This window comes from Ciconia boyciana, chromosome 7 (assembly GCF_034638445.1).
Source record: "Ciconia boyciana chromosome 7, ASM3463844v1, whole genome shotgun sequence".
Lineage (NCBI taxonomy): Eukaryota > Metazoa > Chordata > Aves > Ciconiiformes > Ciconiidae > Ciconia > Ciconia boyciana.
Genome location: NC_132940.1, coordinates 26,601,309 through 26,625,934, shown reverse-complemented (window position 1 = coordinate 26,625,934; position 24,626 = coordinate 26,601,309). Strand labels below are relative to the sequence as shown.

The 24,626-nt window shown below is 35.5% G+C and overlaps 1 protein-coding gene across 1 annotated transcript in view; it reads right to left on the bottom strand.

Moving 5' to 3' along the window:
• The window catches only part of KCNT2 (potassium sodium-activated channel subfamily T member 2), a 164,186-nt gene that overhangs the window by 85,943 nt on the left and 53,617 nt on the right, over window positions 1-24,626 (bottom strand). Inside the window, exons 7-8 of the mRNA XM_072867072.1 lie at window positions 24,103-24,186; window positions 22,693-22,787 (exon numbers count right to left, since the gene is read on the bottom strand). Coding sequence (XP_072723173.1) covers window positions 22,693-22,787; window positions 24,103-24,186 — 179 coding nt within the window. The remainder of the gene's footprint in view (window positions 1-22,692; window positions 22,788-24,102; window positions 24,187-24,626) is intronic.

Here is a 24,626-nt window from a genome sequence, read left to right as displayed (position 1 = left end):
ATTATTATTCATGAACTTTCCATAACCAGCCCCCCCAATCATACTTTAGCTTAACTGAAATAAGTTAATATATCGTGAACCATTTCAGCCTTTTCTAAGTGAACAGTAAAATTCCCATTGAATTTAGTGAGACCAAGATTTCATTTTATCAGCTGTACTCTCTTATAGTCCTATATATTTCTATTCCTTGAAGCCATCAAAATAATTTTGTGCCTCATCCAAAATGTTGTGGATTCAAGCTGTTGCTCGTTGAACTCAGTGGGCATAAGCCAGAGCTTCTCACATTCAGTTAACAATATTAAAGTCAGTAAGACATGGGAGCTATTTCTTCTTTGCTGAAGCAGAAATTAAACTCTTCTAACAACTTGTTGAACAAATTAATTTCTTTCCCCAAAATTACTTGCACCTCGTTTGCAGTTCTACCAAATTGTACTTGAAGCCCTAACTCTGAAAACAAAGGAATGAAAAATCCAAAATTAGGTTACCAAGTCTTAATTTTACTGGGTGTTTTGCTGCTCTGCCTTTTGTTTTTACTAGAGCCAGAGACCATAAAACTGCAGAAAAACCTGACTTTCAAGAGACAACTCTATGGGATTCTAATTACCAAATGAAATTTTACCTCTTTTACTCCTTCCCTGAGAATATTATACTTTAATCTCACCACCAGTGTCTCTAAAGAAATGTTACTCAGCATCTATAGCATGTTCCTGTCTATTTAGGCTACCTGATTACACTGCATAGAGAGTGCAGTGGAAAGTTATTGGCTGTCCATGAAGCCAAGTCCACATGGATTAGTTACTCCATTCCCCACAACCTAACTGACATCTTTCAATATAACCTAATTCTTTATATGAATAGTAGTATCAGCTTCTTTTTTTTCTTGTAAATTAAGTGGTAAGCATTATTTTTAAAAGATGCATAAATACTACATGTACCAATACAGACAGCATATGTTCTTGTCTGCTTTCTTGTATTTCCTGACATAATGAAATATGCAGTAACTTGGACTTCATCTTTTGGCTGTTTTGATATTTTATGGTGCTATTTTTATCTCCTTGTTCTTGTTTGCTTCCTCCTTCTCTTTCATCCCATGAAGAAACAATAATTTACTTGGTCATCCCTGGACAAACATAATGATTTCATGCAGGAAAGGAATGTTCAGCAAAGGCAATGCTCACACCAACTTGTTCTTGTGGAGAAAATAAATGTAATAATTAATACACAGAAAATGCCTAATTAAAATATAGGACCCAAGTCAGCACCTTCTATACCAATTTTAGGTTTCCTGTATATTCAGCAAGGCTGTCTTTTCATAGTGGATCTAAGTGAACAGTTACAACAAAACAAAATTGGTTTAATGGAGAGGAGATTTAATATTACCAAAAAAAACCCACAGAAACCAAAACCATGGATCTGCTAAAGCAAAAGTAGTATCAGAAAATTTATTACAAACTTATGGAGAACAGAAGTGTGATTTTAACCACTACTACCACTGCACTTGAAAAACAAAAAGTAAAGATAGTAACATGTAATCTCTGAAGATTAGTCATGTTTAGTTTAGGTATCATTTGAACTTTTGAGAGTTCAATCTTCCTTTTACTGGAAGTTTTCTTTCTAATTACAGGAATCTTTGTTTGCTTGAGTATTTTATGTGCCAAAACTAACTATTTGTAAATAACCTATCTCCACATGCAGTACAGAAATAAATACTGTAGAGTGAAATAACCCCTGAGATTAAGTCAGATGTTTGTCATGCTGCAGTAGCATGTCATAGAAATGGACATAACAAGAACCATTTGGATAGTGATTTGCAAGTACTGTACATTAACTATCCTTATTTATAATCATTTATAATCTATTTTATATCGGTTTGTATTTTCATTTGTCAGTGTTGCCAAATATGTCTGATTTCTACATTTTTATTTTTACTTTCAGAGAAAATTATTGTTTACAGGTACAACCTCTTGAGGTCTAAAATAATGCACCAGAGGCTGAAGCCAAAAGTTAGAGATGCTTAGGTGTTGTCAGGATTAGGTAGCAACTAACATCATTGTTTTCTTTGGACTTTAACTTTCAGCTTCAACTTCTGTAATTACTTTGCTGTGTTTTAAGTAGCTAGCTACAGGGACTAGCTAATAAACATGTTGAAATCAATGGGGATTAATTCTATTGGGTTCACTGAGATTCTGTGGTATAGGCTCAGTGCTTATAAACTACAGAAGTTACATCTGAAGTAACTCCGAAATATAGTAATTCTGCATATTAAGTAAGTGTTCCCAGTAGTTCATCACACCCAAAACTCTTTAAAGTTTCTACATATCCTACCACAGAACAGTGATGTTAGAACAAATTACAAATTAAATTATGATTATTTGATTGTTCTGTACTGCCAATTGCTGTTTGTATTATTTTAAAATTTTCTGATGCTACTGTCACAGATTTTTTTTTCTTTATGAGAAGAATTGGAATGAACCATCAGTCAGCAAAATTGTTGATAGACCATCAACTGTAGCAAATATCTATGGGTAAAATTCAAATACGGTGAAATACTGAAGAAGACGACCATGTTAACTTTCCAGGAAATACATGGGCAGGCATTTGAGACATATTTTACCACTATAGTGGCTGTAACTATCTGCTTAAGGAAATGAAGATTTGGAAGAGTTCACCCAAGATGTTTAAAGAAACTTCCTCAATCTTTACACGAAAATAAAATCTGGTTATAGAACAGTTCATACTTCAGTCTCACTCTGGGAGGCATGTAATATCTTGTAGAAGCCTGACAAATGCATAGAGGTTTTGCCTGAAATTGGCAAAAGGTGCTCACTACTTGCCGAAGATGTTAATATTAATCTGGTGCCAGTCTTAAGTCCTCGAAATGAAAGTGATGTTAGGACTAATGTTGTATCTGGAGAATGCCCTGCTTTGTACAGAGGCAAACAGTTCTTCATACTGGAAGTTGTCTCTGTGGGGTGTTCTGTCTTCTCTAGGGCACTGATGTAGAGTCAGATACAGTTTTGTCCTACATTTTAAAATTAGACATTATTGGAAAAGCAGTTCTCAGTGCTTGTAGAATTAGTATACATAGAATCATTAAATGTTCAATTATACTTCACAAAACTCTGTGTTGAATACTGATATAACTAGAGTGACATTAAAGTGGCATTTTTTTTCATTCACTGTTATCGGATACATATGGAAATATTGTATGTTTACCTCTGAATGATAATACATGTCCTCTGAATTTTAATTATCTTTTTCCTATTAGACACTACTGAGCTGTGTAGTCTGGTCCTACAAAAGGTGAAGGTGTTGCTAACCACCCTACCCATGACCTAAAAACCTAATGCTTTCTGACAGAACCTCTGATTCTTGTGTAAATAATGAAGATGAGGCAAAGAAAAAGAACAAGGGATGAGCAGAAACTGCAGCAAGTAAATGAGTGAAGAGACAATCAGAAAATACTCTGACCAATAATAAGATGTCTATCCTGTCCAAACACCCTGAAGCTGAGGTTTTAAGTTGCTGAAAACCAAATGCTTCAGTTTTTTCCGAGCCCTGTGATGCTTTCTCAGGTCTTTTATAAAACCTGTTTTATTCCTAAACATTTATTTTCTGAAAAGTAATTTTCCATAAAGAGCATTAAAATAGAGGAAAAAAAAAAAAAAAAAAAAAGACTAGTTTAAGTAGATGTGCAATTTCCAAAATGTTCAAATGACAGAATCTGGTACAATATGTCATGTATAATATATCAAATTTAAGAATTACAATGAGAAGTTCCAATTTGCACTTTTCATTCCATATAGAAGGCTTTAAAGCTGTGGGAATAACTGAATTCCAGGACATAGAAATGATTAATTGCATACAAGACAGTGAAAGGAATGAGGGAGAAATGCTGATTGGAAAAAAGGTGAAGGTTGTTATGCTGTCCTTAAAGTAAGTCAGTAGAGAAATATACTTGGTGTTCTTAGGTGGTAACAAATGATCCTACAAATGCAGTAGATCATGCTGAAATGTATTCACTGACTAGACAAAGAAAACGATGCTGTTGGACACTGTGGCTTCTCAATATTCAAGAACAAAATTAATGTTATAACAGGTATCTCAGATATTTTTGCAACTCTAATGCCAGTTCATCCGACAGTCCAATGTAAATCTTTCTATTTTTCCAGATTATTTTCTTTTCAGAGACTGGCATATGTTTTCATACAACACTCTCCCTTTTTTTCAGAATCACAGTAGTGAAGGGAAAGACTCAGATTACTTCGACAGGCTTTGAATCAAGCTCTTCAGTTCTGTGGGACTTTGAATACAAGCTGAGGTAGGGGTGCAGAACTCTTTCTTTCACTACACAGCAATCCCACCGTGTCAGAAATGAATTTGGAATTTCTCTTCAGCTGGAAAGGTCACCTTTTTCTGTATTCCAATTGTATCTTTATCCTAAATGATGGTGTTTGATAATATCATTTTTGCTTACCCATAATGTCTAATATAAGCATTTTCCTTCCCCAAAGATCAGTACATTATATGCAGCTAATGGTTGCAAAAGCTCAACTTACAAAAATAAACTTCCACTAGTAAGCCATGTGACTTCCCAAAATTGCAGAACATCTTGTTAAGCAGAATAGGATATTATGAAATGACCAACTGTATATAAATAGTTGTTGAAACTGAGTGAGGACCTTTCTACTCCTGCTGCTGCATTTTGTGAAATGAGAAGTGGAGCTGCAATAAAACAACTCTGGTCATTGAGACTGCAAAGTAGAGTCCCATTGTGGGCAGCATTCAGCTCAGTGTATTTCCATATAAAGGTCTGTGCACACTTCAGGCTGTAAGTCCACAGAACTATCTGTATTTTTGTACGCTTTCAGTCTGCCCCAGAGCTTTGATGGTAAAAAAAGTAAACCTTGACATTCCAAGTTCTGTGCGTCAATACCGTTGCAGCTAAGAGCCTGCTGGAGTCTGAAGTTTTGGACTGCTCACACAAGGAGTCAGTAACTATTCAGGAAATAGAATCGTGCAGTCAGTACTTCAACCACCAGATACTCTTCACCTGCAGGGCATTACAGAATTAGGTAATGTTACATACCTATCCTTTCTCAGGAAGAATAATTAAGTAATCTATTTGTAATATTCAGAAATTATATGTGTTGTGCTGGAAAATTCAAATGCAAACTTCTAATGTAATACACCCGATACATTATGCTTTGGAACATCATGCTTAATGTTTCTTGCAGTAGTTTTGAAGCACTCATAAGGGTGTAACAGTTGTTATGCAAAACACTCACACTCCTTTGATCAAACTGAATTAACAATTGAAAGACTCATTATCTGAACATTTGTTAAATGTGTGTAAGAAACTACTAACCCAGAGTGTAGAATCAGGATAGGAATTGGAGACAGAGGTGTTGATTATGACCAGGTATACATATATTTCATTTCCTAGTGACAAAACACAGTCCACAGTTATCCTCTTAGCATAAATAATAACAAGTAATACAAATCCTTATAAATATGAAGAAGACCTAAAAAATGCAAACTAGTTCTAGGACTGTGTTTGGATATCTGCCTGAACCTAAGTTTGTTTTCAGGTAACTCATGGAAAATTATATTCAATTTCCAAAGCCTGGTATTGTACCACTACTGCTATAGAAGTTGTTTAATTATGTACTTGAGAGATTTTAAACATGCTAAACTTGGATTTTAATCATCAGATTTGTTTAAAAAAAAAAATCTTGAATCATAGAAGGTTGGCTAAGAGAAGCCAATAGTAATAAAGAAATGGAAACTCAGTCTTTCAAAACCCTGAGATCAGGTGCTTCTATCTACTATGGAAGCACCACTTTTTATCTTTATTATTTGCTCCTTTTTGAAGGAAGTAATCATTTCTGGTTAGATTGCTACTGGAGATATGGAAGATCCAGCTTCATATTCATCCTCTATGACTGTGAATTCAAACCCACATCTTGTTTCTTTCCTCTTTATGACAGTGACAGAGAGAGATGGTAAGAAGAGGCAAAAAGATTCTCAAATTGGATGGATAGAGGTAAAGTTTCTAAAAGGACTGACACAGAAAAAATGGACAACATCCATATTGGATTAGGCAAAAGGCTCCTCTAATTCAGTGTCCTGCTTCTACTGAGAGCAGTAACAGATTTTCAATGAAAGAATGAACAAAAACAATATGGAAAGACTCTCCTCCGAAATACTCTGCCTGTATTAAAAGATCTTGTAATAATAATTCAGTATGCATACCTTAGTTCTGGTCCCAAGAGCAAGACTTTCTCTGATGGAGGGTGAAACAGCTCTGTGTCCATCCTAGCCTAGGTACACTTCAGTCTCATTACAAACAATTATTTGTTGTAAACAAGCCTGCAGTCCTGACCTTGAAGTATCCTCTCTAATGTTTACATGTATTCTGTACCAAAGCTGCCTACGGTAAGAGTGTTTCCAGACCTCACTGAAACAGGTAATATCTTTCAATGCCTGGAAAATCACAGATACCAATATTCCTTTATGGCAGCTTATTAGGTTTATGCAGCTCCCTGTGTGCATCTGTAGTGGTAAAACACCTTAGCTTCAGTTTATTCAGCTAGTTTGTCCGCAACATATCTAGTTTACTAAATTTTTGATTCCCATATAAGCTAGGCCATGGAATTAAATAAATGTTTAGGAAAAGAGTTGATTCAATACAATTTTACAAACACTCGAGCCAGGATCGGTCTTAGATGATTTACAACCTTACAACTGTTACAGCATTATGATATAGTCTATAAGCTACTGATAAAATTATTTTGTTCATTTTCAACCTAACTCAAGTCATAGCATATTTTAATGACAAATGGATTTAATTTTATTGTTAAGTTAAATTTCAATTTATCTTGGACTCAAAACCTGACAACTTCTCCTTTCCTAGTTCCTTCCTTTTAGGACAGGCTTTTTGTGGAATAGGATTTTGGAATTTCCTCCTAGTTTTCCTTCAGTTCTGGTAGTCAGAATTCTCTCCTTATCAGATTTTGCCTTTTCATTTGATTCTCAAGGATATTCATAATGGATCTTCCTTACACTTCCATCCATTTTTACATCTCCTTGACAGGCTCTCATTTGTTTGCATTTTGAGTGCCACTCTTTTTTGCTGCTTTCATTGCTGCTATTAAAACAACTGCTTCAGGACAAGACAAATGACCTTCCTCCAGTTGCAAAATTTTCTTGTTAGTAACACCGTAAACAAAAATTAATTTCTCACAAAATTACAGATTAGTAATATTCAGGAAGAATGGTCTTTCTTGCACTGCTTATCCTGCTGTGAAACTCAGACCAATAGTAAGTACAGGTTGGAGTGGTCTAAAACTTGCAAGTGATTCACAGCAGAGACCACTTGTCTTATCCACCTTAACTGTAGGCATGAGGGGTGCAGCCCTTTGGAAAGCTCACAAGTGAAATTTTCCTTTCCAGCTTAAATTTCCATAAAACATATATTCTGTTGCAGAGTTATACCCAAGCTCTGTCAGAAGTGAATTTTACTTACTATGGAAGAAACTGATTTCTGCTTGTCTTATTTATATCTCACTCGCAATCTTTTAATATGCTATTGCAGCCAATCCTCACTGTCGGCATTAAGCTAATCTTTTTCCCAGAAATTTTCATTCACATTTGTTTTCATCACCAATTATCTAAAAGGATGGCACAGTATAATGATAATGATGACAATCTTCATCATTAGAAGACATGGAGAACTAAGACCAGTATCAGAAAGGTGACTTTTCCTGAGCCAGAACGTAGGCTGTGAGGCCCCCTTGAAGCCCTCTCACAGCTTCTACCCTTCTCATTCCAGGTCCTGCAAGTCTAGCTGGTAGTGATTATTCCAGATAGCAATATTTTTGTATGTGATGTATAACTGAAGTAAGAAAAACTAGTCATGGAATATCATTTACTAGAAACAGCTTTTCATATGTTTACTGAGCTTATGGATTCTTTTATTAGGCACCCAAAAGGGAAAAAAGCACTTCTTGAGAAAAACAATAGAATATGCATTTGGCAGACTAAAGGGTGAATAAATAGAAGACCCAGATACGTAGGCTAGAAACTGATGAGAAATATCTGTTTCTCATGGCAGCTGCTTGCTGTGCTTTATATAATCTTTCTGAGAACAAAGGAGAGAGGTTTGCAGATACGGAGAGGAGACAGATGGAACATGATGGACTTACTTGAACATTTTGAGAAGCCCAAATGAAGACCACTGTGAAATGCTACAATTATGTAGGAACACAGAGATAAAGATCTGTTGTGCTCCTTCTATTGCACAATGTTTACACTTACAACAAGGAGTTCATTCTGCAGATGAATATTTATAGATCAGTGAATGCAAAAGCTTTATGATAACTTAAATGAGGATTAATCTGCTCCGTTTGGGATTTTATTATTGCACTACTATTTACTTTTTAAGTAGATGTGTGTATTTTTATGAACTAAATATGGTATTTTAAATAATTGTTCAAAATGCTGAACAATGAACATAAGCACATTCTCTAGTATTTTTAATAACAATTGAAAGTATCAGTGAAAATAACAGCACTGCACATTATTTAAATTATAAAGTTGTGCTGGTTTAAAATGCTGTAACCCCCTTATGTTTATAAAATGAAGCAAGCAGACAGTTTTGTTCTCCAAGTCACAAGTTAGATGGACATATCTGTTTTCTACATCTCTGGATGTTGGATAAAGCACACCTTTATGGGTGAGGAGTTTAGATAACAGGAAACTTTCTACTGTTCTCCCTTCTGGAAAACTTAAATTTAGAGAGTGTTTAAGGTAAATGGCTGCAGTCAGGTCACATCGGGACAGTGGTGTACGCTTCCCGCATTTCAAGCTGCGCTGTGAAATCACTGACTCATCGATGGTCTTTTCTCTGTTATCATTATGAGTGTTTCCCTTCAATATTTTTGTTGTTATGTACACAAATATAGCATCATTTAAACTTCTTTCATATATATAGGTGTTGTCAGTGTTGGTATCTTTGCCAGTGAGGTCACCTGTACAGAAAAGAATAAAGGCCACTAGTTACTGTCAAAGCTGTAGCCTCCTTGCCAACATCAGAAACATTTTCTCTTAATTTCTTTGATTCCTCTCATTTCTTACCAGCTTGTTCCAGTCTTGGGGTACTGTCATCATCTTCCTTATTTTTGTGGAGAACTCTTAAGATTGTGAAGGATAGTGACAAGGGATGGATTGAGTATTAAATGGGAAGATGACTGCAGTCTAAGCAACAGTGGAGAAAAAATCTGACCAGTAATTACACAGATACCTCTTCAGGGTGCCAGTGGGGTTTGCTGGATCTGGGCAACAGAAGAAAATCCTGTGCGTGTGCATTTCTGTTAGTTTGTCCTCAATTTAGCTGCTACATTTCGTGATATTTTTTAGATAGAGAAAGATTGGTCAAACAGGCAGTGAGCAAAATGGAAGCATACGCTGTGTTGCTGCTTTACAAGGGTAGCATCCATCAAACTGATTAAATGGGTGGCTGTATGGGCAGTCTCAAGACAATTGCACTGATGTCCAGTTTCTGTCTATTTAGAACACTATCTGTAGGCTCATGGTGAGTAGAAAGTTCACTGAAAAGAATAGTACAAGATCCAAAGGGGAATATAGAAACCACAATGTGACTTAAAGTATATCCTTCCTTTTTTTTGTTTTAAATACTCATATGGTATGCTTTGGCTCCTTTATTTCACAATAATTTGTTATTAAAGAGCATAAGTGAAAATGGGTGCCACGTAAATATTTTTTTCTTCTTTGTTTTCCTAGTGGAAAGGTATTTTTACTTCAAAATTGCCTCCTTGCTGACCTACTGTCTTAGCTAGAGAGAACTTGTTTGGGCAATGACCAGGGAAACAACTGGCCTTTGAACATGATATAATTAAGCACCAGGCTTAATGCTTAGGTTTGCCAAAATACCAGAAAGGGGGCAAACATTAAATAGAGGTTGTCTAGTGGGGTGAAAATTATAGAAGGTAACTGCTAGGAGATAAAAGCAATATATTATATCATATATTACAGAAGTAGGCTCCTTTATGGTTCGACTTTCTGCTTGGAAACCTAGCAATTCTTCTAGCTATGAGCCAGAGGACTTGGATACCTTTGACTCTCTGTGTCTTGTTTGGTTTGATCAGCGAGCTCCATGATTTCATCATCATTCTCCTCCTGCTCCTCACTATTGTTAAGACTGGTGGAGTCCTGATGGACTGGTGTTTTCAATGAAATGTTTTGGTTGAGTGAAAAAGCCTGAACTTTACAATAGCTAAAGAGCTTCCTGAAAGTCACAGAAGTTTTTATGAATTCCATCTGAGTTTTGGTCTTTGGGACACCTGTTTTGACCATGTGTTGTCTTGAAGAAAAACTTTGAAGTCTGATAATTTCTTTGTCTAGAATTCAAATAGACCTATGCATATAACTCTTTCTAAAAATCAATGAAATACAAAACCTCACTTGACTGTTCTGAAGTGTGAGGTGTGACTGTTTAACATTCACAAGTATGTCTGTGATGGTTTATGATGAAATCCCAACAAGCTACATTCTCAAAATAGCATACTTGATTATACTCATCATTTAAAGGAAGAGCACAGGTTGTATCAGGATGACCAAAAAACAGCAGACATATGAGTGAAGAGGGGTGCTGATTCAAGTAGCCAGCAAAATAATATGGGGTTAATGATCATAATACTAGAAAGATGAAGGCAGGGGAAGAAGAAGAAAAGATCACTGTGACTACCAGGACTGACAGCACATTATATAGTTAGTCTCTGCTATGTTTTTTCTGGCATATTTTCGCCTTGATTGCTTAGCTCGTGGAGAGTATTCAGTAAGATTTCATTCTTACTACATACTCACTACAGCCCTTAGAATTAGACTTCCACTCTGAATATTCAGGATGAAGTATTTCACGTTTGTCTTAAAGTTGGCTGAACCTTTATTTTCTGCATTTTTTTCTTTTTTAGTTTTAGAATATTAGCAAAGTAAACAAAAAGAGATCGAGTGAAGGAGTACAGTTGAAACATAACCTACAATCATTCTTTTTGCCATATTTATCAAATTCTAGTAGGAGTACATACATGCCCACATGTAGCTGTGCCCTCTCATCAGTAATTTTATTTTGAACTTCTTTGCATAAAATATTTCCATTTACTTTGTTTTCACTGCTCATCACTATTGATAACAAACTTGCAAAATATAGGACTGTATTTAATTTGTTGATATCAACACACTGTAAATTGAAAAGCAAATTAAGTACAAGTGCTCATTCTCAGCAGTTGACTAAGGTTCATCACAAATGTAAGCCAGTAATAATAGATGCCCTGAAAATATGAGAAGGTAACTCAAAAGTTTATTGGAATGCCATAAAGAGTTGTCTTCTTACACTGTAGAGTTAAGCAAAGCAGTAGAATGCATGCGATTATAGGAGACCATAATGTATTAGATACCTTTAAATAGTATATAATCTCCTACTCCTTATATGAATACCTTATATGATCTCCTACTCCTTTTATAATATATTAGTAAACATACTGCTTTGCTGTGGAATGTAATTACATACGGTATTCTGTGCCCAAAGGAACTGATAATTTGATTTCGTGCCTGTTGTTAAGTTTTCAGTCTGCAAAGTCAACCCACGGTTTGTACTTAAGTGTTTACTAAAAGAATACCAATTATTTTTTCTTCCTTATCGCTGTGACTCAGGCACTTCCACTCTAATATACAGTATATATAATTTTTCACATATATTGCAGAAATGTACAACTTCCACAAACACGAAAAATATAGCTGTGTTTTTGCAAAGAATGGGAGCATATATTCAACTTTAAGCTTGTGTTTGAGTTCCTTTATAAGTATACAGTTAGATATTTTACTCAGATTGAGAGATAACAAAACTCGATATAATTTACTATTTTTAATTTTTTTAGGAGAAGATTTTAATTGCCAATGGAACTACAGAACTCATTAATCAGAGTGCTGTTTATTTGGATTATACCCTAAAGGGTCTTTATTTACAGACTTTCACTTTGTGGGGGAGAGGGAGAATGGAAAGCGGTATCTGCTAAGAGTGCTAGAAATACAAATTTATTGGAGCTGAGATACCATTTAGAGATTAATCTTTAACAATCTCTGACATCAAGTTGATGTTTAATTGTTGTGACTAGGTCAAACAATTGACAGACCTGTATGTTTTGGTAAAGACTTTTGTTGAAGTCCACAAGCAATTATCAGAGATTGAGTTTACAAGTAACATTTTTGTAATGAATCATACTTTTATTTCTTTACTTCCTTTATTTAAGGTCAGTAAGTTATTTTGGCATGTGACAGCTCTGGCATGGGGGATGGGGCCCCTATTACTAATGGAAAGAATATCACACAGGTGAGTTAGAGGAATCCATGGACATTTAACTTTTACATGTATTTCTTTATCACCCAAATGTGATACTACGTTTGGATGACTACCCCTCTAGCCTTCACCTGTTTGAAAAACATCTGTCTAAACATTACAGTAATTTCTTATGGAATACCAAGTATACAGAAGAGAAAAATTAGAATTTTTTTCTTTTGAAATTAATTGTAAATGCACTAAAATCCATCTTCTTTTTAGATCATCTTATATCACATCCCTAGCTCTGCCAAAGCCTCTGAGATGTCCTTTTAATATCCCATAGTTATGCCTAATACACAGACTGTGAGTGAATAATTCCTGGTAGCTGGTGCTAGCTTCGGTCAGTATGGCCAAAGTTGCAGCAACATCTTTTTTAACTCTTCACTTTCTGATTTGAGAAATATGAACTTTGCTAAACTTCACACCCTTAAAATACAGTTGGAATATGAAACAGACAATATTAAGTGAACAAATCACTACAGAGCTATGCTGATCACAAAGCAGCATAATGAGTTACTGCTCATCAGAGAACCAGAATAACTGATGGCATTTAATAATACAGTTAAATGTGTTAGCATAAACCACCATAAACACCAAATTTTAGTAAAGTAAAATAGTTTGTCAGCCTAATGAATCAGTCAATGAAAGATATATATATTTTTTTAAGTCTGCATGCTAATGACAACTTCATTTTTGAGCCAGGAATTGTGAGTGATGATGGTTTGCTGCCAGACATTGAATTTTAAATGGTGAAGTAACATCCTCAACATAATTAGTCATCTGTTGTTACACATGGCATTCTATTTGCTACTGTCTAAAATGATATAACGTTCTCAAAGGCAGCATGTGAGTATCAGGTTTTTCTTTTTACTGCAAAGATAAAACAAAGCATGTGAAATGTAATGCCTTCCTGTAATAAAAGAGATGGAAGACAGAGGTTTTTAACACTTATTTTATATATCAAATTGCCCATTTAAAGGGAACTTTACCTGCTTTTATTAGAGTCCTTTCAAAACCAAAGCAAAACCTAAGATTTCTTTTACCAATACAATGATACAGTATTTTAGAACCTGCAGATTCTGGTTGTATTCCAGACTGACTTTTATTCTAGCATTTTATTTTAGCAAAGTTATTCTTGCCACTCCTGTTCTGAAGGTAACGTGCATATTTTGCATGTGTAACATTTACATTTTCACACAAGATATCTACTTACAAGCCTGTGAGTCAGCAGCGGGTGTATGTGTGCACGTGTGTTTATAAACCAATGGAAAGCTTACTAGAAAACCCACATCCTAATAATTTGCATGCCTTTGCACGCCTGTTAAGTTTACCTCCATCACTCCCTATGTCTCAATCCCCAAAACCTTTTCTCTGACTGCATTTTTTCTGTGTATCTTTTTCAAGTGCTGATACTTTTGAAGACATACATATCTCAAATGCATATTGCATGTATTAAAATACGGTAATTGATTTTTGGTAATGGAATATGGCATTCTATTTCTCTTTGACATTCCTTATCTGTCCTTGCTCTTTGGATAATCACTTCTAGATTTTCACCATCATGGGGTTCATGTGACAATTACAAAACTATATGTTGTGGCCCCAGTTCTGTCCTTATGTACATCAATATGACACAGAAAATTAAAGCAGGCTTTGCTAATTTAATTTTTAATTTTACTAAGTCTTTACATATTCCTTATAGTCATTCTATGTTGTGCTATGTTGCTGCAAAAGAACAAGGACAGGATTGCATTTAGATTAACTTTGAGGAATTTTATGTGTTGCTTTACATGTGTTGGCAAGCCATAATTAGTTAATATTAGCAGTAGCTTGATTTTATTTATCTCCCACACAATTCAAAATATGATTCTAAAGAAAGGATGCTATGGACATGCAGTCTTTTAGAACTGTATTTCCAACAGTCCAAATGTTATACGACTCAAAATAATTTACTTTTTTTCCTCCGTTCATAATGGTAATTGGTCTTTGCTGCCAGAACAACCTTTGCTTGTCATGGTATCTGGTAATATTATTACTGTATTACAACATGTCATGACAAGAAAAGCCAAAAAATTGTTCTCCCAATGTCACATTCAGAGTGCATAATGTTTTGCAGAATATTGTGTATCCCTCCCAAATATTCTCAATGCATCTTTAATGAAAAGTTGTCTATAGATTATTGCAAATGTTAGCAGCATTTGGTATCTGAGAGACATTTTTACATCACATGAAACTTATTGGGGAAAATATTGGGAAAGAACCTGAGAGACATTTTATCTCCTTCTTGGGCAGGAGTTTGTTTTTGAATCTATTTTTACACTTCACGCAAATATGCATATTATGACTACTGAATTTTTAGTACCTTTACATAGCAGAAAAAAATATTAGAAGATAATTATCACAAATGATTCACAGGATAGAGGCTGGAACTTTCACAATGGAAAATAATTTAATGTCTAACTCCCACCAGGAGTAAAAGCCTTGCCAGCTATGCTGAAAATTCTTCCTAGGGTCAATTCAAAAAATTGATTTAAACAACACACTACTAGATTATGAAATTGCAATTGCATTAATTGTCAAAGGGTGATTTACCTGATGTATAACGTAGAGTTACATACCATATGAAATATTAAAATATTTTATGGTACAACAATAGAGAACAAAAAATGTGGATAAGTTTATTTTGTCTTCCAAATTTATTCAAATTTAACTTTGCCCACCTTTCTCTAAATTCTGTTGGGAACTACTGATTTCCAGGTTTATAAATGACCTGCAACCTGTGCTAGAAAATCAGCAAAGCTTTGACTGTACTTTGAAAAGATCATAAGTACCTGAAGCTCTGACTCATCTTCCAGGGTGCAATAAAACAATAGAAATCTCTCAATGATATTGTTTACATCCTTAATTTAATATTTGTCTCCATGTTAGAAAAAAATAGGAGGATTTGCTTATAAATAATCTGTTGTTGACACTCCATTTTACAGAGGCTTTGTGAAAGGCAGCTTTCTGAGCTACCATTTAATCTTTCTGATTATTTTTTATTTTCAGAAGACAAGATGACTACAAATGTATCTCTCACACTCACAAGATAATTTAGATTGAACTCTCTAACCTTTATGACTCTGTTCCACAGAACACAGTAAATAAGCTATTCAATTATTATTAATTTCACTGGTGTCTGTGTCTAGTTTTAAATGTTCCATTACATCAGTTGCACAAAGAATTCCCTGCATGTAGAATGGGAAAGACGCTGACCTAATTATTTTAGAACTAACTATGTAGAAACATCTAAAAAGATTAAAAAAGGAAATATCATGTCACTACCAAATTAATAACTAAAATAGCATGAAAATCACTGTATAATTATCTAGGTTTCCATAGAAACCATGTTTAATGGGTAGCCAAAAAGACTTCTGACTGGGCTTCCATACTTCTGCTCTCCCTGTAATAAACATGATTTCTGTTCTGCCTTTCACAAACAGCTAACCAGTTTTTCAGTAGCAAAAGTCTTTATCCTATACTCTTTAAGCAGCGCTCTTTAACAGCACTAATCACCCATATGCTTTTTTAAGATCTGAATTCTTGAACTTAAACATGTAAAAATATTTTTAAAAATGTATTATGACAAATACCACGCTATCAACCAAAGGAAAAAGAAAACAGAATAAATTTATATATGGTAATATTTCTGTGTTCTCACAATACAATAGTTGCATAAAAATAAGCAAAGGCATTAATCCAAGTAACAAGCTGGGTTTTTATTACATTTTGTCATCGTAATTTTTCATTACATTTTCTTATCAAGCCTTCTCAAAGGCTTTGGCCCTTAAGTACTAATAATATGGATGTAAGCAAATGATCCCCAGTGCTAGCAAATGTGAAAAAGGTGTGGCCCATCCCATAAATCCGTATTCCATTAGAAACAGTAGGAGTTTTATCTGAATTTGTGTTTCATTTAAATAATCTAGATTGACAACCATTTGTGGCAACTGTTTTCACATGCTTCTTATACAGCAGATTTTAGCAAAGCCACCTTAGAAATTTCTATACCTACTAAAAGATAAACTCTGTATGCAATATGTTTTTCTCTTACCAAAGTTGATGAAAATGTTGTCCTTATGTACACACACACAGTTTTTCCAAGAAGGCAATAGTTCAGATAAACTTTAATTGAATTTATAGATTATTTGTTCACAAATAACAAATGGATATTTTAAGAAATGTTTTGTTATTGACCTTCCAGAGGCTGCACCTTTTTATTGTTCCATCACTTAAGGAAGTGTTAAGGTAGTGTCTGAAGTAGACCTCAATTCTAATTGTATACATTCACAGGAAAACTACCCATACACGCTGCCCTGATTCCAGCAACTGAGAAGCAGAACAAGGGTAGGGTAGAAATTTGTACAATGGATTTGAAAGGTACTACATGTGCTACCTGGCCTTCTTTGAGATCTATTTGTTTATGTTTGGAGAGCACTGCATAAGAATATTTCAAAACAGAAAATAGAGTTCCTTTGTTTCAAACTAGCAAATTCCTGACAGATCTGCTTTATTTCAGAGAAAGAAAAGTACAACTGCTATTATTTTAATACTTTGTGGCATTCTTTTAATAGCTGAATAATTTATTTTGTATTATTTACAGTTACTTAGAACTTTCAATTAATGTTCTATAATATTCTGGGATTTAAATTCTGCAACTCCTGTTTAGTCCGTTAGATCCTGAGACTTCATGTGCTTTACCACTTTAGAGTCATTGGCTTTGATCAAACTAAATGACAGAATTACAGTTTAATTTTGTGCTATTTTTGAATGCAGAAAATCTCTCTAAATCATAAACTGAGATTGGGCCTGAGCACTGAGAGTGCTGTACAACAGAACATAACAACACGGAAAGAACTGTAGACCAAAAAAACCACATTTTATTCTACATTATATAATCCACCAACACTCTTCAAGTTCATCCTACTTAATGCTAGGCATCTTTCTTGGAGAACTGCCATTGTAGGCCACATATAATCAACACAGAAGGGCAGAGAAGCACAGACCTCCATGTGGTGATTCAGTTCCCTTCAGATCTGCATTGCCCTCTGAGTTGTCTGCCTCTACTTATTGATAATAAAGGGAACTGGAGCATCGAGATGCTTTATTTTCTCTAACATTACGTGGGATTAATCCTTTTTTGTTTGTTTTGTTGGGGTTTTTTTCTGTAACATAGTGTTCCAAATCTGAAGGTCTTGATTTGTCTTGTTTGGACTAGATCATTGTATGGATTTGTTTTCATCCTTACAAGCAACTTATTTATACTGTTTCCTCTAGATGAGAATTTTGACTGTGTAATTGGCATTGAGGCTACAGTATTGGCATACTATGTTCATTCTGTAAGTCAGTGTGTGGAAACATCCTAATTTTCTGTTGTTGAAAGCACTGAAGGGTAAAAAAGACTGATCTCGGTGAGCTTTCAATGAAGACATAAGCAAAGTTTGTGCAGGCTTCTTAGTCTTCAGTATGAAAAAAAATAAATGCCCATCTCAGTTTGTAGCCACCTTTTTCACAAGCTAATCATTCTACACTGGTGATATATGACTAACACTGATTTAAAAAGCCATATAAGTCTTAATAGATGATTCACTGTGCCACAGAAAGATGCTTGAAATAGTCACTGTTATTTGTTGTCTTGTACAGTTTACAGAAATAATTAGTATTCCATTTGACAAATAAGTGCAAACATCCATTAGCTAAATGACACAATATACACTTTGACTAGGTCTGTAACTTTCATTAGAACTCTGTCAATAGTAACTGCTGAACAGCGTCATATAGGAGTGCACATCTTTTAGTATATGTATAATTTCTCTGGTTAGGAGGCCACTGAGGTATTTAAAGAAAGAAAAATTATTGGATAGCCTAATCTGTCTTTGAAACTAGAAGAAAAGAGAAAAAAAATCCTTGTATGTAATCTGTAAACTACAGACACATGGAGTTGGTCTTACCAATTTATTGATCTGCAAATGAGTCCTACCCCCAGATCCATAAACAATTATCATCAAAAATCAGAGCGGAATAGAGCAAAAATTTTATGTGATTACTGTTTGTTCTGCGATAATGTTGAAAATTACCAACTGTATACAAAAATACAGAAGAAGCTTTTTCACACTATTCTGAGTGCAAAGGACAGCTTGAATAATGATATCTAAAAATTTTGAGATTAGCCAATTAGCTGTAAACATTATTTATTTTTTTAACTTTTCATCTGAAAGCTTACACCTGAGTTATAAGACAAAAATCAAAGGCATCTACATGTGTGACCACCACTTATAAGATTCTCTTGTGGAGATGTAACTGATGGGTTTGCTGATGATGCATGAGGCAGAATTTAATTCATTTTCTGTGGGTTCTCTGATAGCTACTGTAGAAGTTATTTGGAAAATACTTATTGTATGCAGACAGGAGCAAAGCTGATGAGGAAGAGATCCTTCTATGCATTTATAATTTTTTAAAAATGTTTTCTATAAATATGCTGCTTTCTTGCAGCTATTGTACGTAATATAGATCCCTCAAACTGATCTTTAAAGCAAATATCTGTTGAGAAAGATGACCAGTCAAACGGTAACAAATGCAATGCTGTTGTCTACACAGTAGAAGAACAAGTAAAAATGTACTGGGTTTGACATAACAAATTTTCTCCCTCCATTGTAAACTATTGGGAGACCAGGAGGTCCAGCCATGTTCTTCGCCAGGGTCCTGGGTGTGCTGAGGCACTTCTAAGTGACTGGGACTGAACAGTTCCTCCACATTTGAGAGAGCATAATTTCTGTTCTGGCTAGACAGATAGATGGCAGAGGCACGTTCCTGCTTACTGAACTTGCACCCATACAAAAATCAGACATAAGTATCTTCTGATATAAATATCCTCTTACTCTGTAAACACATGAGCTTTCAGAAAAGATCCTATAATATATATTCTGCAGCAAAACTGTACTTTCAGAATTATCAGTGGAGACAGCAGCTCCGATATGCTTGTACATATCCAGCTATTTTGTACTCTGCACAGAACTACAGGTTTCTGTTATCACACAAGGAAGTAAAGAAAGCATCACTTTTCGCACCTCAGCAAAAATCTACTTTTAAATATGTTAAAAATACACCCAAAATTCTGAAAAATTGATAAAGGAGCATATCTTTTAGATACGAACTAATTGCTGGAAAGTAGTTATGTTTCAGCACTTATTTGTTTTAAACTTTCTCACAGAAATGACCATCAAAAGACTTACGAAAAGTTTCAGTCTCACTTGAAGCAGTAAGAAAGCATTTTTGCTGCACTTTCTCAGTGCACCAGTCTAACTGAACTGGTAAAAAATGGCAGTAGAAAGAGGAGCCTTTCTGGGCTTCATACTGTCTTGGACTTGTTATAAAATGGTGTAATACCCATATGAAGCTATGTGCCACCTCTGTCTATGTGTCTGATAAAGCATGGTTTTGAACAGAACCCTGTGTTGTACAGTTATATTGACTTCAGAATTGCTGGGAAGCCAATGTTTCTACGGAAGCAGACGGTAAAAGCAGGCTTGTCAACCAGGAACTAAGAAGGGCTGTGGTGTTACAATTTAATCCATACAGTGCCTGAAAGTCATTATCTCATTAACCTTAAAGGTCGGCAGGGAGGTACAGTGAGAGCAGTTATCAGTGGTGCCAAAAGCACACCATGAGCATGTCCCCATGGTACTGAATATACTCTAAGGGGAAAGTGCTCTGAAACTGTAAGCACTGTATTCAAGCTACTAATCTAGGCTTATTAATTTTGCATTACTGAAGCTATGGTACTTCATGGACCAAGGCAGTATTTCTAAATGTAACCAAAACATGGTTATGAAAACAGATCGGTGCTAGCTCAAAATTTTTTTTGTGTTGTGCTCCATTACACGTATGGATAAGTCTAGCGCTGGCTCCCATACGTGTTTGGGGGGAATACACTTGGTTACTGCTTGCTGTTGCAGAAAACGTGAAAGATCAGCCAGATGAAAGCCATCCTTAAGTGGACAGATTCCAGAAATGGACTTTGCTCCTCTTTCAGCATGAAGAACTTATGTAAGCTCTAAATGATGTCTCTTAAAATGAAACGCTGTCTCAAATTTACCACAGATGTAACATACTCAAAGACATTAAGCTAATGGATTTTGACTGTTTATACAGAGTTTTTTAGATATTTAAAAACTATACTCTGTAATATAAAATCATACACAGATGGGTAAAAAAGTGTAAAAATGCCATTATGTGTGTTCATGTAAGCAATAGTAACAATTGCCTAAACAGAACTCCAGTCTTGGGCAAGCTGCAGATGCTTGAACAACTATTCTTAGTCATTCCAAAAGTGCTTCATTTCCTTAGTTATTGCATTACTGGGTGTGTTCATCCTATTTAGCTTATTTTGCAGTCTAGCAGGGTCAATACTAGGTCAGTATATAATGATCTATAATGAGCTGGTATCTGCGGCTGTTGAGGCCAGACATAATTACTGTAAGTGAGCTTGCCATTTTCTGCATGTTTTACTGTCAGTTATCAAAATGCCTGGTGGCGAGCATGATGTTCTGTTTAGCTGCAGCTCCTACACCTTATTCAACCAGGGATTATCACAGTGAGCTCTTAGGAAACATTCGTGTTACTAGCTTACTTCAGTGAGAACTGGATATGTATTTTGTTCAGCAGTTCAGTAAAATATGGAGGTAGGTTACTAAAAAAGGTGAAGGCATATTTACTCGACAGTGCTTTGTATTATTGTAAAAAATTAAAAAGCAAAATTAAAGCCAATTAAAAATGTCCAAGTGCTACAGTGATAGAATTTCATGCATTCTGGTTCAAGTATTGTAGTCCTTATTCATGCAAAATTTCCTCTTAAAGGGCCATAATACTCAATAGGAATTTTAAATCTCACAAATATTCATTACTGTTTAGAACTGGCAGCATTTGTCATTATGCAGTTGTGTAGCCATAAGACAAAGGGTAAAATTGGACCATTCGTTTAGCCACTGGCTAGAACAAACTCGTCTTCTTGAATAAAGGACAGAGAGGGACAAGACTGGAAAAGGCCATGTGTTATTTTACACTGTTATTATCAAAACGGTTAGGCAGCATATTAAGAGTGGCTATCAGAAAAACAAACTAGAGAAATAAAGTAAGAGAAAATCAAATCAGTGTCTCCAAAATGACAGACCAAACTTTATCAGTGTGCTGACCCAAAGGCACCCTGTCTGGCAAAATAAATACAGGTGATTTAGCCTTTCCACACAGAATCATCTTCTCTGTTCACTGCCCCCTTGTACACTGTGTTGTAACACACACATTCTTCCTCTACTATTTTTTTTTCCGTATGTAATACTCACTTCTCAGGCACTACTGCTGAGAAAATTCTGTAGGTTAAGTAAACTATCAAGCTACATTTTAACCACTATCCATTTATATAAACATAAGCATGACCATACGGATGAGACCAAAGACTACTTTATTTGTCTCCAGCCCTGGTCAACAGCAGATCCCTAAGGCATAGTATAAAAACGGGGCAATCAAGTGGTGTTTCCTGTGGATCTTTTCCTAGCCTCCAATAATCTGCAGCTCATGAATTTCATTAACCAAGTATGTTTATATTTAATGCCCTCAACAGATTCTTCTCCATGCTTCCCAAACTCCTGTAAATTTAAGTTTTCAAGCTCTTGCAGCAAAAAGTTCTTCGGAGTAACACAGTTTGGTTGTTTGAACCTACCATCCACTACTTTCTGTAATCTAGATTAATAAAATCTACACTTTCTGTAATCTAGATTATTAACAGCTGTCCCCTATACTCCTTATGGGAACCTGACTTGGTCATCAGAGTGATAAGGCTAAGATCTTGCATATTTTTCTCTGTCTGTCCCACCAGTCACAGGAAGGTGACCTTAGTATGGGTACTTCTGTTGGTAGTCTACAATTTTGAGTAACTTTTCTGCTGAGTTTGCACTCTTGGTACCTATGTAAATTTTTCCCCACTCCTTTCTCCTGTGTTTTTGCATCACCTGTATTTCCTTAGAGTGAGAAAGATTCCCTTTCCCATGCACTCACATTCTGTTTCCAAACCCAGTGTAACAGGACCCCAGTAGTACCAGGTACTAGTTAACACTTTCACTGCAAGTATATTACTCTTTTTATTTCAAAGCATGATTTCCACAATGCCTGTTTTATCACCATGTAGTAAAGGAAGAAAAGCCAATATATATAATAAAAACAAAGGGGTTTTGGCCACTTACCAAGTGAAGATAAGACATAATAAGGTCGAAATTAGAATGAGGACTTGGTTAAACATTGCAGACTGTGTGCGTTGGATGGCTCTGTGAAGATCATTCTATATTAATGGAAAATAGGTGTTATTTTTGGTTTTGAATTAATAAGGCACAAGCTGATTCTATAGAGGAATTATATAGTGCCCTGATAAAATGCAGTCATTCAAATGCACTTAGAATTTGCTGATCACATAGAAGAGCTGATCACACAATTTGCTGATCACATAGAAGAGCCAGCTGTGATTCTGTGATTATTTAACTCGTTCTTTGTTCATCCTGGCACAGTTCTGATATCTGTGTATTATATCAAAGGATGGGAAGCGAGGGGGTGGTTAATGAGGATGTATTGATAGTGTGGGACTTGAGCACGATGTAAATGGTAGGGAATAAGGGGTGGAGAATGTGCTGGTTTTGGCTGGGATAGAGTTAATTTTCTTTATAGTAGCTAGTATGGGGCTATGTTTTGGGTTTGTGCTGGAAACAGTGTTGATAACACAGGGATGTTTTCGTTACTGCTGAGCAGTGCTTACACAGAGTCAAGGCCTTTTCTGCTTCTCACCCCACCCCACCAGCAAGGAGGCTGGGGGTGCACAAGAAATTGGGAGGGGACACAGCCGTGACAGCTGACCCCGACTGACCAAAGGGATGTTCCATACCATATGATGTCGTGCTCAGCATATAAAGCTGGGGAAGAAGAAGGAAGGGGGGGACATTTGGAGTGATGGTGTTTGTCTTCCCAAGTTACTGTTAGGCATGATGGAGCCCTGCTTTCCTGGAGATGGCTGAACACCTGCCTGCCCATGGGAAGTAGTGAATGAATTCCTTGTTTTGCTTTGCTTGCTTGTGTGGCTTTTGCTTTCCCTATTAAACTGTCTTTATCTCAACCCATGAGTTTTCTCACTTTTACTCTCCTGATTCTCTCCTCCATCCCACCGGAGGGGAGTGGGCGAGCGGCTGTGTGGGGCTTGGTTGCCAGCTGGGGTTAAACCATGACACTATTGCAAGCTGCCTTAAGGTCTGTCTGCTCAGGTCTAGCTTACAAATTACAGGCTGCAAGAACCAATTAAGGCATAGCAGTTGAGTTCCCTGCAATTGTGTATAAATGGAAGAACAGCAAAAGAACCAGCCATTCCAACTTTCCCTTATTGGCACAGTACCAATTTATACTAATTGAGATTTCACTTGAGGTCTTAATTTTTTCTAATTTTGATGCAGAAAGCAGTTTAGCAATGCTTGACCATTTGTATAATCTAAATACAGATCTGGTTAGCTTCCTATTAAAGTTGGACAGCAGACTGTACTGCCAAAATCCCACTAAAGACAATATACTAAAAAAAATAGAAGTTCTAAAATAGTTATTTCCTTTGTCATACTTACAATCATATTCTCTAAAGCATGTTTTGCCAGCCAACAATTTAAAAATACAGGAATAAACAGGTTTCTTAGGACTGGCCAGAAAATCTGAAAGAAAAATTAACAAATTCATTAAAAGCTTTTCTATTCAAAATAGAGCTTTTCTATTCAAGCAGCAATGAAACACTTGGGAAAAATACTATTATTAATGTGTTTCTAGTGTGAGATATGGCTTTAAATAACATTTTTTCTTCCTTTGTGATGAAGTGTATGTAAGATAATTTGATAAAATAAGGACAGTCAGTTTTCAGTGCAGACACCAGAGATTCTTAGATTTTTATATCTAGCTGGTTTATTTTATTGATTGTGCTGTAGTTTGAGATAGAGGGGTTTGGTCTTGTTTGTCCCCTGTCAGGGAAGAAGGGGAAAGTGATCTGTATTATTACTTCACTCAAGTAGCAAACTATCTTCTTGTTGTTGACAAATTTATGTTCCCACAGGCACAAATTTTTAATCCATATAAGATTCAAATTTACTTCAGTAAAAAT